This window comes from Plectropomus leopardus, chromosome 15 (assembly GCF_026936395.1).
Source record: "Plectropomus leopardus strain MGB_pleo_1.0 chromosome 15, ASM2693639v1, whole genome shotgun sequence".
In the NCBI taxonomy this organism is placed as follows: domain Eukaryota; kingdom Metazoa; phylum Chordata; class Actinopteri; order Perciformes; family Serranidae; genus Plectropomus; species Plectropomus leopardus.
Window position 1 is genome coordinate 9,034,464 of NC_142190.1, and position 24,553 is coordinate 9,059,016.

Here is a 24,553-nt window from a genome sequence, read left to right on the forward strand (position 1 = left end):
ATCAGTCCTCGCATTTCGCATCAGCAGCTCTGGAAGTTTTGGTGTTAAATGAGCTGCGGGGACTTTTCCGCCGCTCGGTGCTGAGCGGACTGTCTGACGCCCCTCCTGCCTGCCTGCCTGCCCCGGTCGGGTAAAAAGGCGCATGTGTGTTATTGCTGTGATGTTGAGTTGAGCCGCATCCAGACGCACTGGCCGCCGCTGGCTGATGCTCTCCCCCCACCATACACCCCCCCTCATCTTGGTGGTGTTGTGCGCAAAATCTCCAGCGCCGGACGGACGGACGCAGTTTGACGGTACAAACGAGCGGCACTGCGGGGGGATATCCAAGAAAAAGCCATCCAAAGCAGACATGGATATTTAACGGGCATTTGATTTTTTTCATCTCTTTGTTTTTTTTTTTACCCTGTGATGTTGCTTTTGCCCCGGGGGTGTTAATTAAACCTGCTCGATGTCTCTCATCAGTTTATAACCGAAACAAAATGAGGATTTCTTCTCGCGACTGGTTTCTGTTGATATTCTCTGTCTTTTGGGGACTGACAATGGGTGCTTTCCCGAGCAGCGTTCAGATCGGTGAGTGTGTTTAAGCGTTTAATGTTATTTCTAAGCAGAAAATTAATCATGTGAATGAATGTGTGGACGTCCTGTCTGCTGCCTGTGCCCTGCCGTTTAACACCTCAGCACTACTCAAAGTGGGAAATGTTGGTTTTCCCTTCCGCAGTCTTTTATTTCTCCTCTCCAAAATATCTCATACAGACAGGGCTCTTTGCTCTGTTGATGCTGTGCATGTTTAAGACACACACACACACACACACACCTAATGCGCTTTGTATCTGCAGGCGAGTGTGTATCCCAGTGCACTCCGCCACTGCAGCAGATCAGAGCAGCAGCAAAGTGTGTGTGTGTATTCCCTATGCAGGCTGCCTGTGCATTGACTGCTGTTAACACTCTCGCAGACCCCCGGTCCTGGCGCCGCAATAAACCTCTGCCACGGTCCCACAGGCCCTACACTCCACTGTTTTCTCTTTTCCCAGATGCACTCTTTTTATTTTTTCTAAACGCGTGCATGTTTTTATTTAACAACTTAACAGTCATTGGAGGAAATAAAGAGGATGGATTTTATTTCACTAGCAGATTGACTGGGTTGATTTAAAGGCAGGGAATGAAAAGAAGGGCAAACTGTGACCTCCAGTTGTTCATCATCACCCTCCCAAAAAAATCAATGATTAGAAAAGCAGTAATTCCTGTTCTTTCCCCGTAAAAATCCTCACAATTTGTTTTTTTTTTTATTCCGATAAAGGTGTTGAAACCTTATTTCTGGATTTAAACATTCCCTCAAACTGACTTATTTTGTGGCTCCACTGCACCCCTGCTTGTAGCGGAGTCGAGGCACATCAGGACCAGTCAGGCTGATGAAAAATGACAAGCTGTTCAAATGATTCTCCTTGTCCTTTTATATCAACGTAATACTCGAATCCCCCAGCCCCTCCGGGGGAGGTCAGAGGTCAGGGTCTGTTACAGAACAGCACCCCTGGAAGTGAGGACACTTGAGCCGGGCAGGGGTTTAAACCTGCATCTGTGGACCTGCTGTGCCAACATGCTGAACATTCAAGTTAATATTCGTTGCTGATTTAAGCAAAACTATTGCTGTGGGTGAATTTTTTGCTCATATTCTGCAATTTCAGGCACAGTTTCCAGCTATTTTTCAAACTATAACCACTTCTCGTTATCGTTTAGCTAACAGCATTGCAAACGTGGTTGATGTAATACCAGTGTCGACTCTCAGCTCTGTAACTGACCTCTGAAAGTGTAGAAATCCACTATGTGCCAGTGTTTCCTCCCCCACCAGACTTCATTTAACACTTTATGTGGTTCTGAGCAGCCACCACAGAGCTCCATCAGTTCTCACAGAGGGCAAACATCTCTCCAATCAGCGTTCCACAGCTTCAAATAATTGTCGCTGAAAAATCAACACTTATTAGCTGTGGGAAATTTACTGTGTGTACACATGCCTGCAACACAGAACAAGCGCACACAGTCATGGCAAACGTGTTTCACAACTGAATTTGCACACCACTGATACATGTGAAGATAGATGCGCTTTTCATTCATTCTTTTTTATTAATTTCCTTTTTTTCTCAAGTGTCATATTGGGGCTGCTCCCAGCATGCATTACACGGAGGGCAGTGAGGACAGAAAGTCAATCCATCACACCCAGAAAAATAAAAACCTCTTAGAATAATCATAAAAAATAATCAAGAGCCTTTGTGTTTGCCAAGCTCACTGATTCAAATCCACCTTCAAAGTGAAGTAGAGTTTGGAAAATTATTATTTCAAGCATCACTAGAAGGTCCTTTAGAGTTTTTTATTCCCAAATTCTCATTTAGTTGTAAAATCTTTAAAAGGGACAGTTCACCCCAAAATTAAAAATACAGGTTTTTCCTCTTTCCCGTTGTACTGTTTATTAATCTAGATTATTTTGGTGTGAGTCAATGAGTGTTGGCGATATCGTCCATATGGACATCTGCCTTTTCTCAATTATAATAGAACTGGATGACACTCAGCTTGTGGTGCTCAAACAGCCAAAAAATACATTTGAAAACTCATCAGCAATGTGTCTGTCCAGAAATCATGTCCTGGTAACTTAAGATAATCCACTGAATGTATTGTGAGCAGTTTCATGTAGGAACTATTTTCTTTCTACCGAACTACACCTGCTAACCGTATCACCACACAAAAGCAAGCATGCATCTATGAACGAGAGGCTCGTGCTTTGCAAGGTGCAAACATTAATGGCGCCCTCCTCTGCTGAGCTGTATTGTTAGCTTGCTCAGTGGCGCTAGGTGAGCTAGCAGTAGGTCAGCTCTGCCTGCCTTATTTACACGTTATCACAATGTGAGCAGAGGTAACGAAAACTAGCAGGTGTAAATTCAAAGGCCTGTGACCTGCTGTTATCATCCAGGTAACATACACCAGGTGGAAATAGGGTCAGAAACAACAAGCTCTTTGGATCCGAAATAGTCTTAGTGTTGGCAAACCATGTGATTTTTATGAAACTTCTAAGTCTGGGGTGCTACAGTGCGCACTTCAGTACTGAATCTCATTTTGTGTGACATCTTGCAGAAGGGAAAGTCGTAGCTGAATAAGTGGGATTCAGGTCAAAGCTTCTCCTCGTTTAATCAGCTGTGAGGATAAGTTTCTACATCTGAAATATGTAAAGGGCATTCCTGCTGATTGGTTGCCAAGATGATCAAAACGTTTACACTTTTTTTTCTTTTTTTTTGGTAAATCAAGAATTAACACCTCCTGTGAGCATTTGGTTGTGAGTCAACGGGACATGAAACCATCACAGTGGGAATTCTGTGAAATTCACAGCAGCTTTTTTCCAACCATTACTAGAGTTATGCAAAAATATGTAAAGGATTTGCATGAGTGAGCATCATAAAGAAGCAAAATATTCTAAAGTTTACCTTTAAAGAGGTCAGCCGTAAAAAGAGCACACTGGCATTTTGCTTTAAATGACATTTATAATGTCTTATCCCAAGAAATATCGCCTTAAGTTAGATTTTCAAATGTGAAGCAAACTGCTTCAAACCTAAAACACCACTGACATTTGCACGGCCATGAACAGTGTAGTCAGGATCTTTGTATATGAAGAAGGCTGTAATGTAAAAAAGAAGCCAAGAGCAAAGTCTTATCTCTGACGCCAAACTGATTCTTGACACTGGAGCTGCTCATGCATAAAAAAACTGAATGAAAAGCTGCATTGATCCAGAAGGATATTCTCGGAATATCATATCACTTTTTCTGCTTGCGTTGATATGAAACAAAGGTGTTTTACATGCCAGTCACATGGTATCTACATTGTCACAAAGCCTAGTGTGGTGCTTTAAGTGTCATCAGTTGCTACACTGTAGGATTTACACTGAATTGTCAACTATTGTGATTTACCAAACCAATAATGTCCTTTTATTACATTTCATATATTGTCCAGTCAGCAGTGTGCACTTGTAATATGATAGAGGTTTTTCTCTGACCACAGCTGCTAAAACAGTCTTTAAACCTCAGTACACGATTGGTAAAAGCTTTATAAAGACAATGCTGAGGTTGTCTAAACAAGAAAAACAGCAACCATTTGTTCAAATGTCAAATATAATGTACGTTTATCTGACCTTGTACTATAATAATAATGATCTGGGTTTTTCCCCAACCGTAACCAAGTGGCTGTTGTTTTAACAATAAAGATGACCGTTTCTTTACCCTGTTTAGGTGTTTTTTTAAAAATCAATTTCACCCCCTCAAACGTTAACCAAGTTTTTAACCACCACGTTTTTAGCGACTCTAGCGGCATGTGTCTAACCAACTCTTTCTTACTCCCACCTTGTAAAATGTTGGCGCTTAGTCAGTAGCCCCAAAAGTCAAACTATGACACTGTAGGTACCTTTCTATTGTCACTTCTAGATCCTCGAGGACAGACTGTCAGTTTCCGCTTGTTACATACATAGCGTCTCAATTAACTTCCTTGTTTTAGGAGATGTATAGTTTGCTTGTCTTTTTTCCAAAATAAACTTTTTGGTTTACTTCTTTAGGTTTAGCGACAAAAGTAGGCAACAAGGTTAGGTCTGGGAAAAAAAAATCATGGTCCTGGTTAAAAAGGGTATTTCGATTTTACTTACATAATGTGACATACTATGCTTGATCCATAAAATAAAGTTAATTTTTGGTTTCATGCAGGATACCAACAGCAGTCTCCTGGGTGAAAGTCCTGTCCAATACGGACTGTCTCACTCTTTATACTATGGCCTTTGCTCAGAACATCAAATAATGATGCCAAAGGGTGCTTCTGTGTGTCCGTAATTGGTGTCAAAGGCCACTGACCATGCAGTGGTATTTGACGAGTCAATTTGTTGCCCAGGTGGCAAGGTGGTTTAGTGGTTAGCACTGTCACCTCACAGTAAGAGGGTTCCCAGTTTGAACCCGGGTTTGGACCTTGGGTGGAGGGATCCTTCTGTGTGGAGTTTGAATGTTCCCCCCGTGTCTACGCAAAGACATGCAGGTGAATCGGTCACTCTAAATAGCCCGTAGGTGTGAATATCTGTGTATGTGTCAGCCCTGGCGACCTGTCCAGGGTGTACCCCGCCTCTCGCCCAATGACAGCTGGGAGTGGCTCCAGCCCCACCGTGATCCTTATGAGGACAAGTGATAACGGACAATGAATGAGTTTTTTTGACCACTTTGATCCAGCCATGAAATTTGGTACAAATATCCATAATCCCCAAAGGATGAATTTTTACGACTTTGAAGTTCTCACGATTTTGTTTGATGTTCTCAAAGTTTACACTTTACCAGTGAATATCTTAACACCAACTGGTTGGATTGGCACAGAATTTGATACATTTATTCATCATTCATCACCATCATAAGATATATATCCCACTGGATTTGATCACCTGGTTTTTCTTCTAGTGCCACCAGCAGGTTGACATTTTTCGTTCGCAGATCATGTTAACATTGTTTTAGCGGTTTTATGGCTTCATCTCACTTGTTTCGTGTGTCTGTGCCAGTCAGAAACAGTTGAACTTTCTGTCATAAAATTAAACATATGGGTGAAATAGAGTGGATTCTTCTCTGGGGCTTTTTCTCCCCACATGCTCCTCATCAGACCTCTGCTTCTCCTCCTTCTGTTCAGGCGGTCTGTTCATCAGAAACACTGATCAGGAGTACACTGCCTTTCGTTTGGCAATCTTCCTGCACAACACCAGCCCCAACGCCTCGGAAGCCCCGTTCAACCTGGTGCCTCACGTGGACAACATCGAGACGGCCAACAGCTTTGCCGTCACCAACGCCTGTAAGTCAGTCATGTGGCTTCATCTTGTGTTTGTGCACTGGGATTTTGATCATTGTTTAACAGAAAATGAGACTTCGTGTGTGTGAGGTAACCAGTCAAGAGTTTCATCAAGACATTTGGACAATATTGGGTTTTTATTAAAGGGTAACTCAGTTTTATTATAGCCAGATTCTTAATTTTGTTATTAGTATAAACTGTAGTCAAAGAATTTAATGCAATAGCAATATAATGGCTGTCATCCCAAATGAAAAAGGGTTAAAAGGTTGTAAATGACACATAACTGACACATATTTAGGTTGTGTGAATCGATCACAACACTAAACTAAAACTTGGTGTGTGTATTCGAGACTACACGTGTGTACATGAATGTGTGTGTGATGGTGTTGCAGTTCAGCTGTGTCTGTGAGTGTCTGCTGGTTCACATCCGATGTGAGCAAAGCCACACACACTGGAGGGGACAGCAGCTGTAAACACACAAACAACAATCACACACACTGCTGTGGTTAGATCTCCTAACGGTAGTAGGCAGTGATTTTTTTAGTGATGATCCCCAGGGAAACGTCCTCTTTCTTTGCTTCTTTCTGTCTTAGTGTCTGTGTATGTGTGTCGTGTGTGTGTGTGGATGGGTCTGTGTGTGTGTGTGTGGATGGGTCTGTGTGTCGTGTGTGTTTGCGTGTGTGTACGCACAGGGGGTTCCCACAAAGGCCATAAAACACTGCAGCCTGATGTCTTCTACTATCTATGGTGGGATCTGGTGTTAGAAAAATCAATGGCTAAATTAAGCAGAGAATGAAGTGCTGTTATGGTTGTTTGGTAATTGAGGGGGTGTATTGTGTGTGTGTGTGTGTGTGTGTGTGTGTGTGTGTGTGTGTGTGTGTGTGTGAGATGACCAAAGACTGATTTCAGAAATGTTCTCAGTCTGTAATCAGTCAACGTATCCCTTTACAATGGTTATTATGATATTATGCAAATTAGCGCCACACAAATGACGTTACATCCTTAACGTGAAGTTACGTAATTAACGTAATGCTGTGGATATTTGGTTTAGGAAATTAAACACGGTGATGACGACCGTAAATAGGTCAAAGGTCAGAATACCGGCGTCTTCACTAGATTGCCTCTTTCTTTAGTCCCGTCAGCACATTGGTCATGTGATCATAGCCTTCCAAAATATGTGCATATGCATAAATTACTGGCTCATGATTACATAGGATATATAAGAATTTTGGTGCATTACTTTTAATTTTTTTAGGAAATTGTACCAAAGTGCACAATAGCAGTGTAGATCACATTAGGAAAGCAAATATTTTGAAGAGCTGTCTTTATTTAATCTTTTAGGGAATCATATTTCCCCTAAATTTAACCTCTAGGGGTTTACAAAGTCACATTTTGGTAAATTAGAAAGGAAAAAGTATACCATATTAGTTATCAGCAGTTCCTCTCTGCAATGAATCCATGGATGCACAGACAACTATCACTGGATTACTTTGATACTGAAGAAAACTTCAAAACATGATGATTCCCAGTTCTGTTGTAAGGAATTAAAAGAAACGCATTTTTTTCTGATGACCTCTAAACAGATTTATTGAGGTTTGGATGGATGGATGGTAGAGATAATGAAAAACAGTTGTAGGATATGCTTTAATTAATTTACCTTACTCGACATCGTATGTCCTGCAATGTGGCTATTGTGCATGTGCGAATTGCAATGACGACACTAAAAAAATGTATTGTGTAACTCTAATTCAAATGTGTGTTCAGATTTGACCAACTCCCAAATTTTGATGCAACTGTCTGTTTACCCTTATGCAGTATTTTTGCCTCTGCAGCATTACAGCAAAAATAGTTGTCTTCTGCAACATTATATTAGCTTTTCTCTTGTGGGATCATTGGAAACCTTGAAACCATGCTGACGCAAGCATTCAGCTCAAGCGCTTTTGTGACGACAACAAATGTATATGTGAGATTTTGACTATTAATGACCTGTAGGATGAAATTACAGTAAATAAAGCTGTATTGATTTCTGTGGGGAAATGAGTTGTGCCAGCAGCAGATAGAAAAATGCAGGGGGAAACATAGAAAAGTGGGTTATGAGCACAAGAACAGAATATATTGAGAAAATAAAGCAGTTGCAGGGGATCTACTGTATATATGCAAACATAAAAATGCAGTTGCAGTATATTTAAAGTGGACTGTAGGAGGAAAGAGCATGAATATTAATGTGGTCTTAGTTTAAACCACTAAACTATACACATTATTTGAAGAAAATAAACCAGAATGATCTACTTCTAAGTACTTGCATATCTTTTATAAGCTACTTAAAATGTTCTTGCACCAAAAAAGCTTCTCTTTCAATAATAGACCAGGGTTGCAGAGTCCCTATTTCAATCTCTTCTGCTTGCATTTTACTTGCAAGGTTACACAATCCTCAAAACAGGCATTTTGTGTTCACACGGTCAATACAGACACTGTAATGAGGCGGTGAGCCAGGAAACGGCTGTTAGAGGAGCTCTCAATGACCGATGCGGTAAGAGCAGAGCAGTAGTTGTCCTGCAGTTGAGGCATTGGTGGGTGTAAACTGTATATTTCCAGGAAACAGAAGAAACTATGGGACTTTTCACCGCTAGTCTAATGGCTGCACAGTCACAGGAAGCGAGTCTGCAGCGCATTGATTGGCCAAGCCAAATCAGAGCAGAATTACATGAGCCAATCAATGGCTCTGATAGCTCAGGGCCAGTGGGGAATCTGAGATCGAAGGCACATCGCTTGCTTTCAGCCCCCCCCTTTTACATTTCCCAGTGTCTTTATTCCTTTTTTCCTCCTCAGCGCCTGCTTTTGCACCAATATCAGAGGCCCTGGGATAATGGTTATGAATGGGCAGTGTTACCATGTGACGTTTAAGGGCATAGCATACATTTGGGAAGGGGAGATGAGAGACGGAGCTAATTTGTGAAGAGAGATTAGGCCATTCAGCGGCTCGGCGTGCTGCTGTCAGGAAGGCTGATGGGAACAATTGGAGGGAGGACGGGGATAAATGTTGTTGTATGTTCCCCATTGTCATTGATAATCATTCTGTAGACCCAGACACTGATAAACTATGTATCATTTATATGATTAACTGAATAGGCTCCATATTATTCACAGTGGGGTCACTGGTTTTACTGGTGTTGTATTGCAATGTAAAGCTACTAATTTAACATTTTTATTGGTTATCTCACAACTTTCAAAGGTCCTTTTGTTGGTATTTCACACAGCAATGTGAAATAGTTTATCGTGACTCTTCCTTATAATTACTATTAACAAATGAGACAGTGGACATTAGATACAGGGACAGTCCACCCTTGAATCAGAAATACAATTTTTCCTCCTTCTTGAAGTGCCATTTATAAGTCTAGATTGTTTTGGTGTGAGTTGCTGTGTATTGGAGATATCAGCTGTAGAGATGTCTGCCCTCAGTCCAATAACATTGAACTAGATGGCACTGTGGTGTTCAAAGTGCCACAAAAAACATTAGAAAAACTCAACAGCAATGTCTGTGCCAGAAATCTTGACCGTTTCTCAAGATAATCCACAGAACTTGTTGTGAGCAGTTTCATATAGGAACAAATTTCTTTCTACCAAAGTACACTCACCAATTGTGTCACCATGCCGAAAGAGCGTGAGGAATGTCAACATAAATGGCGAGATATAAATATAAATGGCATCCTCCTCAGTTGAGCTGTAATGTTAGCTAGTTCAGTAATGATACGTGAGCTAGCAGTAGATGCATGTTTCCCTCTGCACTGTGATCCGGTTGGTGAATGTACAGTGGTTAGGTCGACTTGACTGGACTGGACTTGACTTGATTTCAGAGAACCTCATTTGGCTCAGCTTTTCAAAGTTCTGCTGTGACAACAAGCCAAATAGAGAGCAACAATATGTAGAATTGTCATGATTTGATAATGCAACTTTGAGTATAGTGCAAACAAACTCCAACTCAAAAACTCAAAAAATGTAATTCCATAAAATCACTGCAGAAGAAGGGGGCACAGAGTAAAGAGACGTACTTAAACATGCGCCAATCAAACCTCAAGCAAAAAAAAATAAAAAAATAGCAAATGTGATGGTAATATGGTATATAATTTGAAGTCTCCTCACTGCTTCACACATATCTGCTGTATTCATCTGCCACTATTTGGGAGTGACAGTGACAAATATGCTTTATGTACATCATGATTTATTCGTTACAGTAAGTCTGTTTCCATGTGCTGCTTGTTGTTAACATAGTTACACCAACTTTGCTACCTCAGCCAAGCGCAGAGATATTTTGGTGGATGGAAACACTCACTGTCTACCTGACCTGAGTGCCTTTTTTCGATAGTAGCAGGGGTTGCCAGTGTTGTTTCAAACTCAAGACACTGTGCGTTAAAGGATATGACTGATGACATTATATATTATGTTACTGTCAATTGTGGTATTTTGCCCAAGAGCTTCATTGTCCAAAAATTATTTAAATAATTGATACCTTGAATACACGCACTGTGATTTATTTGGAGTCAGTCCAATTTCTGGTGCTGTAAATACTCACTCAAGCACCAAATGCTCATTAATCATCTGCTGAAAATAGAACCAACAAATGTACTTACTGCTTCTGTTTGAGTAGGAGTTTTCTAAAAATTGCAGCTGCCCAGCTGTTTTAGAATAATGTATCTTTTTAATTAAACTATATGTTTGTGACCCATTTTTATTAGAGATTTCAGTCGGAAAAAATGTACCGGGGCCTGAATGCCACAGACAGAATAGGGAAGTCTGACTCAGGCATTGTTGGCTTTGGCCTTTTGGTGAGATTTGTGGAGAATAAGAAAAGTAAAGAAAGGTATCAGCCACATCTCTTAAAGCAAGACTATGCAACTCTTAAAAGAAGATCAGTCTTCTGAACTGAAGGACTGTAAAGTTGAATTCATAAATAGTAAAATTTGACTGTGTACTGGATGACAAAGTGAATTTATTAATTGTAGATTTAATTAGATACATATAATTAATGCCAAATTCATTTATTTACTTCCTGTGCCTTAATTGAAAATGTAGCTGTGGGGAGGAGGGGAGTCTAATTGCTCTCTGTCCAACCATTTTGTTTTGTTTCATTAAATTTATCTGTCTGCACATATTGTCTCAGACACAGCTATCAGATTTTATGATAATGGGATATGCTGCATCTCACTGCAGCATTTTGGCATTTTATTTTGAAAGAGGCCATCAGGTCAGAGCAGTGACACATTTGTCACTGACTGGCCTGCAGGAACATCAGCTGTGGGGAGTGAAAATGTTTAATGTTGCCTTATGTCACCTACAAATGCTGCATGATGCATCACTTACATCACTATACTGAGACTGAAATAATTGTTTTTTAAAAGCACAAAATGAGGCGTGCTTGAACACTGGATGCAGATTTCAGTCTGTCTGTGCTTTTTTTGTAAACAGCTATGAAAGCAGAAAATCCCTCGTCTCCCACATGTGTGGAGAGGTTGGAAGTAAAATGCCAAAACAACAGACTGCCTGTTCATTATGAAACACGGAGGCAGCATGCCGATCATTTCATGGATCTCTGCCTTGCTGTCAAGGTGCCATTGTTGGTAATCTGCTGAAGTTCAGGACAGCCAGAGTGACTCTTCGCCTGTGAGTCCTTGAACTCCTCAACTATGTGTCCCTTTAGATGAGAGGACATCTCCTCTGGGACTTCAGACCAAATGAGAGCAGCCAGGTGTTTCTGACAGCAGCTTGTGCACATGAAGCAAATTATCAGCACCAGTAGTGAAATACACCTCTGTCAAAAAGGAATAAATAGGCAGAAAATGGATGTGATCTGATGATCTGTGACCATGGTACTTGTGTAATACTTAAGAACGCAGGGTATCCCACCTATTTTCAGTACAATACAGACACACTTGAGAAAAATACCTCACTGAGGAGATTTCACCTGAACAGTACTTTGCAGGATAAGTCTCTAAGCTCAGATTCTCCACATTGAAGTGGAATGAAAATGAGGATCATACGTGAAGGAAATAATTAGAAGGAGAAGTCTTCTTCTTTCTTGGCAGCAGCTTGACTGCGGCGAACCTCCACCCACTGGATTTTACCTCCTATAAAGGACACTGAGCTGAACTGCAACATCCAGTAATCAATGTATACAAACTAAACTAAGCTAAAGCAAACCACACTGTCCAACACACTCTTAAATCACACAGAGACAAAAAATATGTCTTCTCATGTTTGTCTCATTATTCTAAAATATAACTTCAAAGAAATACACCACATTTTTAACACCATAACATGACTGTCAGCGAAGTGTCAGTCCAGGCTAACACTTCCTCTGGCTTAATATAAAAAACTGACGTCGAAGTTACTCAAGTGAGAAAATGAGAAAGTGTTACATGATGATTTACATTGTTTATCTTTTACATCGACATAAGCACCTTTATTTCCTTTGTTTTTTTTCTTTACACTGTACACTTTTACAGCTGTTGTTTAATTCCAGTTCAGCTCTCTGAGCAAATTGTTAATAATGTAAAGCCAAAGCTCACAATTTATGCTTATACTGTGCAGTCAAATCGTCCACCCACAACCTAACTACTTACACTGTATGTTGAAATAAAGAAAAAGCAGAAATTTGGTCCAACTCTCAGAGTCGTGCAGCTCTTTCAGCAAATTAAATTGGCTCAGTCGTTGACACCTGAGCTGGTTCTGTTCATAAGAGTGAAAGTGATAATTTGAATTTCCTCATGTTGCCAACAGCAGACTGATTAGCAAGTTGGAAATAGGATATTGGATAAATCAACCTCTAAAAGATAGAAAAAAATCACTTCATGCCTTCATGCTGGACTCCAAATTAAATTAAGATTTAGACACTCTACCATGTCTAAAATAAAAAAACCCAAATCAGGAGCAGTGTCCTCAGTGGTGTGTGTTGCCTTTTCATCCACAGTTTATCGCTCAGCTGATCCTTGTTGTGCGTCTCGTGGTAACCTCTTAACCACACACACAAAGGTTTTAAAAGGCGTGTGGGGGTAGACGAGGTTAATTTGACCTCCTACATGCAGCCCCTGCCTCTGCCTTCATTGAAACACTGACATCTTAATCTGCATTGAGTCATTTATATGCAGCATGGCGCTCTGACTCACTCCACATCCAGATAGTGAGCAGCCGGTGCTCCTATATGTGCTCATGCAGTATAGGAGACCCTACGTGTCCTCTGCGGCTCACACGAGAGCACATGCCTTGTCGGTTTGTCCTCGAGAAGGAAAAGGTCTCCTATTTGTGTTTTGTGCGTGCTTGTGTGTTCCTGCGGGCGAATAATCTGGCTGTGTTGCATGTTAACCGTGTTCCAGTGTATTATCTCTCCCTCCATGGGCTCCATTCAGAGGGGCTCTCCTGCTCTGTAGGGCTGCCCTTTAAATGGCTGCCTGTGCCCCTCATTTGTCTGAGGATTCTTCTGATGCGCAGGTGAAAATGTGCAGGCCTTTTGGTGTGGATACCTGTGCTTGTGTGTGGCTGGTGTTAGAAGAAAGAAAGAGAGGAGGAAAGAGGGGGAGGGGGCTGCTAATGAGAGATTAATGTGGTGAAGCAGGGAGGAAGAGGGAGGATAAAGGGGTGAGGAGATGTGGGGGTTTTTTACAAGAAGGCATTCATTAGCCTGGCTCAAGGTAAAATGTAAGCATAGTAATGTAAGAAACCCGGCTCACACAGCAAGAGTACGACGTAAAGGATGACTTTTCTGCGTTCAGCTGTATTTGCATTTTTTCACCTGTCCCTGAAATGTGTGACGGTGCAACATTAGTCATACGTTTCTAAATTTAGTCAAGATAATGAAAAGTGCCCCCTGCATCACTGATTGTGGCGGGCAAAAATGCAAGGACATCCAGTGAAAGAGTTGACTTTGCAGTCAGAGAAACAGCACAGCCCTGCTCTGTTTGCGTAACAGTCTGCAAACTTGCCAATGTGCAGTGATTTTCATTCTCATTTTCTGGTAAAAGCTTTAATTGAAGCTTTGCATGATGATATAGAAATGTCAGGTTTCTACTACTAGAAGTAAAGAGTAATTTTGGTAACATGCAGTAAGTTGGGACCTGTGCAATATTTGTTTTTTTTGCCACCTGCTGCTTTTTATGCTGTATTTTTATTATTTATTACAAATGTTAACATGTGTGTATATTTATAGGTACTGGACAGCAAATTTGGTTGAACAATTATGTTCTATTCTATTCTATTCTATTCTATTCTATTCTATTCTATTCTATTCTATTCTATTCTGTTCTGTTCTAACTAATTCCATTCTACTCTGTTATTTTGCAGCTAATTCTGTTCTATTCTGAGCTGACATGCAGAAGTTCCTAATTGATTTCATTGCGTTATTTGGTCCCAGGCCCAAAAAACTAACAACCCTACACACACACTATATATATATATATATATATACATATGCTAAAGAAAACATGCATCAAGTCATTACGTATGTTCACAAGTATTTTACATCTGTATGACTCATTCAGCCTCCCTGCTTTTGTGTAAAACATAATTTCAGAAGGTAAACTGCTCTGACTGTGCATGTAATATTTTTTCTGTGGCACTGCAGTTACATAAAGCTCTTATTCATTCAGTATTTTGCAGCTGAAAACTGACACATAAATGTTCAGCTAACTAATATCTTAAATGTAATTTCCATGTTGATTTCCTCTCATCAAACTTATCCTCCTCCCCTTCTTTCCCCCTTCCACCTCCCTGCACCTCCCCCTCCTGATCTGTACACTGGTTATGTAAGTGGCCCCCTGAGGTGTGTGTGTATGTTTGTGTGTATGTGTGAGTGTGTGTGTGTTAGGACGGTTGAGGAAGAGCTCTGAGGAGACAACTTGCACTGAATGACAGTTAACCGTTAATCCGATCCTGCAGATGTCTGATTCATCGAATTGATAGTGAGTCTGAAGAGCTTTGGCTTCGGTTAGAAAGCTTTAAGAAGAGTGAAGGAAAAATAACCACACACAACTGGCAGAGCATCAGTTGGACAACTAGATAAGACGGACATATCGGTGTCGATTTTAGAAAAGTAGAGAGACTTGCAAAGCCGATGCAGAAGCCAAAAATGTACCAAAGCTTCCAACAGCCAGAGAGTTTTAAAAGTAAAAGTCCTGCATTTAATTTGTTTTAATGTCCAGAATAAATGGCATTTTGAGAGTATGTGGTATAGTATTGTGACATATTTCTGAGTTAAACAAGATGAGACAGACGAGATATAACGTTAGGAGGAATTAGATTTGATTGTTGAAAAGTCGAGGCCCTCGTGGTGTTACGCTGATGGCGTCGAGGTATCTGTCAGAGAAAGAGACGAAGCTTTCCGCTGTAAAACGTCTTGCCTCTAATCTGGAGCTGTCACAGACATCACTCTCCTCAAGTGAATCAATTCTAGCCAGTGGACTGTAACTACGGTATTTTTGAGGAAAACGAAAACCCACTGATGTAACGTTACCATACTGCTGCTAGCTAGCATCCCCGTCTTATAAGAATGTTTGTTTATATTTAATACAACAAATACATTTTGGGGAAAAAGTAGCACAGAGGGAATTACGTTTTCAATTAACGTGAGGAAATGTTAATTTCACAAAAGTGCTGACACTGAATGTATCAGTAAAATGTTTCCTAACAAGGTATTTCACTTGTTTTCCACCAAAATAGGCATTGTTGCTCTGCAGTATCCACTTATAGAGATTTTTGTTAATACATTAATTAATATTTAAATGAAATTATTAATTTTTCCTAAACTTATCCAAAGTGCTTTTGTTGCCTTCGAGGCAGGAGTTTGGAGGCAAACCCAAAGTTCTGGTGTCAGTGTTTCTTTATAGAAACGTCTCTGGACATGATCAGTCAGTATTATGACGCCGCAGTGTAATAAAGATTGCAGGTGAGTAAATGTGATTTGTAGGAGACAGGGTTGTAGCTAGCTAACGTAATCGTAGCTCAGTGTGGCTGAAAACTGCAGATGTATTGATGGATGGATGTCATGATATTATTGGTTGAAATTGATGGGCAGTAGCGTATGTGAGCACATATCAAATATAGGAAGAAAACATGATTTAATTTGGTTATAAAAATGTAAAGAAATATTTATTAATGTATTATTGTCATATTTTTGAATATCATGTGCACTGTCTGTCTGCAGATGGGATCTAAAAGGGTCAAAAAGGAATTTTTGAAATGTCATTATTACTTTAAGTAAAAGTATCAGCAAAATGTAGTTAAATTATCAAAAAGTTGTCATTATGCAGAAAAATCACACTGTGTTCTGCTGTTATGATTGGATTATTAACATGTAAGAAGAATTTTGCCATTGTAGTTTTTAGAGGTTCCTACTTTTATCTTCCCGGTGTTTTTATTGAGTGGGAGAGCGACTTTAGTCTTGCATAAATCTGAAGTCCTCCTGATTGTTCTTTAACTGTTGTGTGGGAAGAAACACTGATTATATTTAACCGATATCCGTAAAAGAGTCCCAAAATAAACAGCTCCCTCAGATAGAAGATTAATGTTTTCTTAGTTTAAATATTTAAATATCAAGGGAAAGATGGAAGGAAAACCTGAGAAACAAGCATTATTGTAAACAGAGAGGCTTTAACTCTTCCACAACGCAAAAGCAAAGTAATTTAGCATACATCATCATAGCATCATACATGCATGTCAGACACTTCCCTCTGTGTTTAAGTTGTGTGTCAGCAGACTGTGCTGGACAGTAAAAAGGTGGATTTCAATATGCAGAGAACTACATACAGGAAGTTTAATGAGTTCTGCCCTCCATCATTTAAAAGGAATCAGTGAACATTTAGGAGCCGTCAGGGGTGTGAGGCAGCCTCGTCACCTTCATACTCAATTAGAAATCTATTTTTGGAGGACGTTCGGATGGATTTTCTCCAAACTAGGACAGGAAGTCATGCCAGTTACTTTGTGTTAATGACTCAGAGATTTCTGTTCAAGTTTTAGCATCTTTGAGCTCCGCTTTGATATTTAATGCATCACTTTGCATCACTTTGCATCACTGCAGAGATTATAAAGACAAAAGAAATTGGGTAAACAAGTGCATAATTTGCCATAAATGAAGCCAAGGTGACCTTAGGCCACGTCTCAGGATTAATCTGGGATGTGATCTAGTAATTTTCTTATTTGTCAGACTGTCCAGTGGGGTATTATCTGTTTTCTTTGATAGTTATAAAGGACTTGAACAGTGTGTTAGAAAGTGAACCAGGCTTTGTTTGTAGAACTCTGGAGAGGAGACAGGGTATTTTGTTCAAGTGTAGTTTGAGCTATGATCTGTTTTCTTCTCTTACAAGACTTGTTTTAACATTTAATTGTCATGTGGGTTGGGCAAAACCTCACCCTAACCTGAGGAAGACCATATGTGGTTGAAACATCAACATACCTACGTAGAATGAGAAATGAAAAGAGATAAAGGCTGTTACTGAGGGTGCTTTTTTCTGATTTCAATTTTTAATTTGGAGGCAGAAAGTGTTTTTCTGTCTAGCTGGAAAATTTGAAGTTTTCTTGACTGTTAATTGGCTGTTGCGTGGGAGGAATTACGGTCTTATTGTTAGATATCTGTAAAAGAGGCTTAAAATAAACATCCGTCTCAAACTAACTCTGAAGATAAATATTCTCTTTAGATTGAATACTTGATTAATAAGACTGAAGAAAAACCTGTGAGCCAGATGTTATTGTGTGTTCTTAAAAACAAAGTTTCAGGAACGAGACAGAAACGCCTTTTCATGCAGATGATTCCTGTCTAGCAGTGCCTGTTAATGATACTTTTGACTGAGGTGCACTCAACTGCACCTCAGTCAAAAGTACGCTGCCATTTTTCTGCTGTTACAGTGTTTTTGATGCCACAAAGAACAAAGAGTTGGATGTGTGTGTGTGTGTGTGTGTGTGTGTGTGTGTGTGTGTGTGTGTGTGTGTGTGTGTGCGTGCGTGCGTGCGTGCGTGCGTGCGTGCGCGCGCGCGTGTGTGTGTGCGTGCGTCTGCGTGCGTGCATGCATGTGTAGCTGTCCTCAGCTAATATATATATGTATGTATGTATATATATATGTATATATATATATATATGTATGTATGTATAATGATCATATGATCACAGTATGATCATATCCAGAGTAAATGTAATAGAAATCTGGCTGATTTTTGAGATGACATGTCATGCATGTTAAGGGGAAAATTTCACCTGAGAGTTGTGCTATAGAGGTCAAACAATCTCTAAAATCTTTAGGAATCAATCCAATGAGATCATGATTGTTTTACCAAAATTTCGGGCAGTCTGGTTAAACCAACCAACTGATGTCATGATGCTTAGGCCGTACTACCAGAAGGTCAAATATGTACTTAAACAAGTCAGTGCTGTTCACTATTGATACGATACATATAATGATTGATTTGTTTATTTTAGAACTGATCAATAATACTGAGGCTGTCTGTTTGCAATCAACTTCAACTCACCCTGATTGGACAGCATGCAGGTTTATGGTTCACAAATTTTGTTATAACGCCTTTTTTCTCTTCTCAGAGCTTAACATAGCTCTGATGTAAACTTTAAACACAATACTGTTTCTCACAAATATGGAGAACGGCAACATTAAAGATACAGAATATGTGCACATCATACGGCTCAATGAAAAACTTCAGTCCATGTCGACCTTCAAACAACCGTATCAGTCAGCTGCTAATATCAACATTGTTCATGCAACATTAACGCTAATGAAAGCCTAACGGATTGAAGTGAATTGCCTCTGCGAGACAGAGACACCCAGAATATTTTAAGAGACTGACAGAGACGGAGAGGGAGGTGGGAGGGAAGTAGCAGTAGGTCTGCTCTCGGATCACAGTGAATAAGTTGTGTGAATTCACAGATGGGTTTTAACAGGAACACACTCTAGCCAGGGGAGTTGTTCTCACATACTGCAGGATGCTGTTGCAGCTCACACACATATTCATTCGAACTACATGCATGAGAGCCATGATGTTTTTTTAAATGACAGGAGGTAGCTTCAACACTGCAGTCCTCTGATTTCAGGCTGCAAGGGATTCCTTTGGTATGTAGATTAAGTAGAAAGGACAACGCTGAGGAGATCCTGTTTGGCTGTAAAAATAATTGTGATAAAAGGACTTAAAGGAGGCCAAAATTAAAATAAAAAAATAAAATAAAATAAAAATACATGTATGCACCCTCATTATTATGTTGTGAAACAGACATTTTTTAACCTCATCTCTCTATTCTTATCTTCTACTAATTATAAAGAGGTCATTTTTTAAAAGCATCTAAATCGAGAAAGCAGCAACAAATTGACTCAACAATTTTTGAAAGAAAAAACATATTTTATTTGGTGGTTAATGTTAGCAAACTTTAGATACTGCATAACTGACATAACTCAGTCAGGTCACTGATCTCATGTCTATTTTTGCTACTGTAACATTACATATGAACCTATCACAGATAAACATTTAATGTTTTTACCACTGAAACAAAAGATGAAAACATCCTCACCTGACAACATGTCCTGTTTGTTGTCCCAGTCCACAGGCTCTCCGTCAGGTCGCCTAACGACGTCTTTAAATCTGCGCTAATCAATATTGTTATTAGCAACCAATAAATACTGGATTTTATAGTTCTACAATTTAATACCCATATGCAAAATTTAAGATTTAAAACATTCTGATGTCAATATATTGGCCTAAATGTCAGGCTCACCACATAACTTTAACAGTTCTTCAAAAAAACGAATCTCTTATAGAAATGTTAAATAATATCATATAATATATTCTTGAATATATATGAATATATACTGATTTATCCTTCTAGCTTTAAGTTCAAGCCACACTAGCAGGATGTATTTGTTTACTGCTAATTGGCAAAAATTTGCATGCTCATGCTTAAGTATATTTTTGAACATGGTAAACAACCAGCTAAAAATAATCATGTTCAGGTAGTTGGTGCAACCATGCAGCGTGACTCCACTTCAACCTTGTTTGCAGCAGCTGTTTGCAGTGGAAACTGAATGCAGTTACTTGAGAAATGAAATCAGCTTTAAGTGAAAAAAAAAAATGTTTTCATGGAAAAAAAATTGCTTTTTTTTTTTAAAGGAAAGAAATCAACTTGAAAATGTAGAAAAACAGGAATTTAAGGTATTAATTCAGAAATTCTTGAGCAGATTTTTTCATCCATGAAAACCTTCTCATACTCTGTACTTCCTCCATTGCACCTTTTGTACATACATTTTGTATTCTTTATACTCTGTTTTTTCATTTTATAACATTTTAAAACACCAAGTCAGATTCCTTGTATATGTAAATGTACTTGGCAATAAAACCGGATTCTGATTCTGAAAACTCTCAAGAAATCAAGCCTATTTGCTCAGGTTTCAAAGGGTTAACCCATGTCACATTAAGCAAATACAGTGCTTACAAACACATAGGACCTTGGGAACATGGGAATGATGCTATTTAATGTGCTGTTATCCTGTTAAATATGTTGGTGAACTGTAGCTCTTTCTGTGTTGTAAACCATAATAAAATAGCAGAAAAGAGGTTGTTATTCTCAGTACTGAGCAAAGTTTTTACAATATAAAACTTTCTTTTCCCTCACTGCATTCACTTGCTGTTTTTAAGAAAGTTAATCATAGCAGATAATGAGATATTATGAAAATGAAGAGTGAAACTGTGATGACTCAGCACAGTATAACACAGTGTTTTTCACTCCATGTTAACGAGGTAATTCAGCCATTATGAGCTGAAATTACTTCCCAATTTACAAAAGAAGATCTGATAGAAAAAGCCAGACAAATGAGCTGTGATGAGGACGTCAGGAAACCTATGTGCAGATAGATGCCATACAGACAGACGAATAACATTTTCATTCGTTAAATGAGTAGGTGTGTCCAAACAATTAGCAGTTGTGGTTTAACGGTCATTAGATTTCCAGCGTAAGTTGATGAGGTGCTTTGATGGAGAAACCCTTGGAGGACTTTGTTCATCAGCTGCTGTGTTCATTAGTTAGGGGTCAAACAGTCAAACTCCCACTGGAGGGCCTCAGGAGGGGATGACTCGTGACCTGGCTTTCCCTGGCCTACAGCTATGACCTCTTGACCTTTAACCTCGCCTCCATAAGTTTAAAAAAAAATGGAGGTGAGCCAAATGATTCCTCTCATTACTCCATCATTTGTTAGACTTGTCAGGATGGCAAACATCATTCAGCCTCTCTGAGCACTGAAAACAAACCTTCATTACATCACTTTCAGATGCATACATGCATTGAATCTTGAGTCAGATCAAAATCTAAAACCCAAAATGTAAGTTACGGGTCCAGTGTGTAAGATTTAGGGGGACATATTTGCAGAAATTAAATATAATATAATAAGTGTTTTCTTTAGTGCAGAATCACCTGAATAAGAGTCTTTGTGTTTTCTCTTTCTTATAATGAGCTGTTTATATCTACGTACGTAGAGAGCAGATCCTCGCACAGTCCACCCATGGATGTATTAAGAAAGTCTGGAGCTATGGAGGCAGGGTCCTGTTCATTCCTATGGAAGCAGCTCATTGGTGCATGAAGCAAAAAAAACTCTTCTTCCGAGTATAGAAAACCGGGATCTATGGACCTGTAGAGACTTATGGCGGCCAAGTGCAGGCTAGTCTGCCAGAGCAGGTAACTTGTTGCTCTTATAGACTTTCCTAATGTCATCTAACTGGATGGCTTTAAACTAGATAATGAACTTATCCACTGATTTACAGACGTCTCTTTCCCGATGTACGTCAATAGGAAAAAGTCTTTCAGGGCCCATGGGCATTACATGACAGACCTGGATGGTGTGATTCCACTTTTGCTTACTATGTAAAATTTGCATCAGAGCCTGGCACACTTTTTGAGGGCTTGAGCTGCACTTCAGTGTTTCTACATTGGCCCAGAATGGCCAAACCAAACTCTCGCCTAGATAAGGACATTTGTGTTTTTGTGTTGGCCACCATAGTTAGCAGCCCCTTAGGAGTGAGCGGCTTCGGAAAACACAGTTTTTGTTGCTGTTGTTGTTTTAACGCCAAACTGCTTCATTCAGAGAGGTTGAGACCCATGCATATCATTTGGCTCAGCTGGTAAACACCTCCTGAACATCTGGATCTTAAGTTATCAAAGAAAAAAGTGAGCATAAGTGAACAGATGCTTGGTTATTGGCCCGACAAACAGTGTAGGAGAAACAGTGATCGGTAACGTGAAACTGCTTTATTTTGTGTTTTTACTGAATTTGATCAGTTTGTCTGTTTTGGAGAGGAGGAGACCTCTGGGAACAATTCAGCTCCTGTTAAAAACCTCCTGAGCAATAAACACTGAAGGAATCTTATCTGGGAGAAGTTTCAGCTGTTTGCAGTCTGCAGTCCTCACTGCTAGCTGCGATTATATCTCCCCATATCTTAAACACTGGACCTTTACAGACGTTCAGTATCCAGCTGGGATGCTCCCCATGTCTGTGGCAGTTTAAATGTTGGTTTCTCATGTTGGAGAGATGTCTTTTCTCTCCAAAGCTGTTATTAGTTTTGACAAGCAGCTGCAGTAAGTCATCATGGTTCCTCAGTCATATCCAGTGTCAAATAATTCCACTGAAATGTTTACACCTCCGTCATCGGCTGTCTCACATTTCCATCATAGCCTGTGACTCCGCAATATCATATTTATACTGTTATTTGCCACAGTACCTATATTATATTTTTACTTTACATACTTTTACTTACAAATTTACAACATCTCTTTATGTATATATCACTCACTTGTCATTACACATATGCACAGACTCCTCTCTCATTGCCAGTATAGGACGAGCAGGGAAACAGGGTTAGTAAACAGCAGAAAGCAGCTTGGAGGCCAGTGAAAATGTTATGAGGATTATTTCTTTTTATGTGTTACCTATTCAGTCTCTCAACTCATTGCCGACTTATTTGTAGCAATGTTTGAGTTGCTTGGACCGAGATGGACAGAATTTGTGGCTGAGATGACAAAGAGTCACAAAATTTACAGATGATTGTGCTGGAAAAAGGCCAAAAATGAGTGTGCCCACTTGGATCTCATGTTTCTATCACTGCTAAGTGGAGGCAATAAATTCTTGTGACTGTTCCAGTTATTTGTCAATGCTGATTGTAGCCTCTCCCACTAAAAACAGTAGCCCAAAGTTGGTGAGCGTTAGAGGGTTTTTGGCATAGATTTATAATAATTATTAGGTACTGGATGCCAAAAGGACACCTACTCATTCCAATGGAGGCGTTTCCCTGGTGTATATGCCAAAAATGTTTCTAGCTTTTAGGTTTACATTCTGAGAATAGGACCCACTAAATATGTGCAGTAGTATTTCTCCCACTGAAATCCTGAAAGTGGTGTTTACCTGCAAAGATTATCTTGCTGAACAAAACATATAATGATCCAAAATGCAATCCTTTTTGAGGAACCAGCTTATCTTTTGGGTTGGCCTACTGCAAACGCCATCCCTGGGACACTATCGACTTTACATTATGATGATGTTACAGTTTTTTTAATGGCTTTTCTTGGTTTTAGCAAAGGTTTACAAACATACAACCTCCACGGATCAAAAATTAATAATAGAAGGAGTCATAATTGACATTGTTTGCAGCATGTCTCTTTTACAGTGGTGGATTATGTTGGAAATACTTTTTGAGCTGCAGGGCATTTTTAGGTGCAATGCTTTAAGTGGCCACTGGGAAAAATTGGCTACAAGGCAGAGTCATTTTTCTGGGTGCCTGGTTTTTGATCCAGTGGCAGGGGGGCTTTACTCTTGTTTGCCTTCTCTGATGCACAGCTACATTTTTTAGCCTATTACTAGCAGCATCTGCCACACACATATAGCATAAAACTAGCAGCAGGAATGTGGATCACATGTCCAATGTATTCACTTTTTTCATGCACTTTCATCCCTGTGCACTTAACACCATTGCACACATTGCTCCACAGCACTGATGTTGGTCTCACTATTTCCCTTTGAGGTTTTTCTGTCACCAAGGTGTAACAAATTTTAACCAGCCATATTGTAGCAGCCACCATTGATTTAGTAAAACAGTCGGTCATGTAGCTTTGCCTCCGCTGCACCCTTCACAGTCTGCTTCCAAACATTATCAGGCCCACGCTGCACATCTCTATAGGCAGACACACAGTCAGTGATGAAACACAGGAATCCACATCAGCAGTAGCCAAACACACACACATACACACACACACACACACACACACACACACACACACACACACACACACACACACACACTGACCTTTCACCTTATGCTACTACTGCTCCATCTAATGATGAGCCTATTATTAGAGCCAATCATTACTAGTTATCACTTCTCTGCAAGCCGTTCACCCTCTGTGCATGCATCACTCTGTGTTTGTGTGTCAGAGTGTGTGTGTGCGTCGGCCTCAGCTCGACAAAGCCGTTGTTGGATGGTCTCAGCATTTCCACTCGCTCCAGCTCGCCTTACCAGTGAAGAGCTGCTGATTGCACCATGATTGGCCAATTATTGCACTTTTATCGCAGCAGATACACCCCCTCATTGGTTGGCGGACAGAGGGAGGGAGTGGATGAGCTGATTTAGGAGAAGTTGGGCACTTTTATTGCCATGTATAGCTGCTTAATAACTCTATACAAAATCACTCAAATG

At 39.8% G+C, this 24,553-nt stretch overlaps 1 protein-coding gene across 2 annotated transcripts in view; it reads left to right on the plus strand.

Annotated features, from left to right (window-relative positions):
• Nucleotides 1–342: 342 nt before the first annotated feature.
• Nucleotides 343–24,553, plus strand: part of gria4b (glutamate receptor, ionotropic, AMPA 4b) — a 146,262-nt gene continuing 122,051 nt past the window's right edge. For both annotated transcript variants that reach the window (XM_042498982.2, XM_088088939.1), the window contains exons 1-2: nucleotides 343–570; nucleotides 5,687–5,845. In XM_042498982.2, coding sequence (XP_042354916.1) covers nucleotides 480–570; nucleotides 5,687–5,845 — 250 coding nt within the window. In that variant the 5' untranslated portion in view covers nucleotides 343–479. The remainder of the gene's footprint in view (nucleotides 571–5,686; nucleotides 5,846–24,553) is intronic.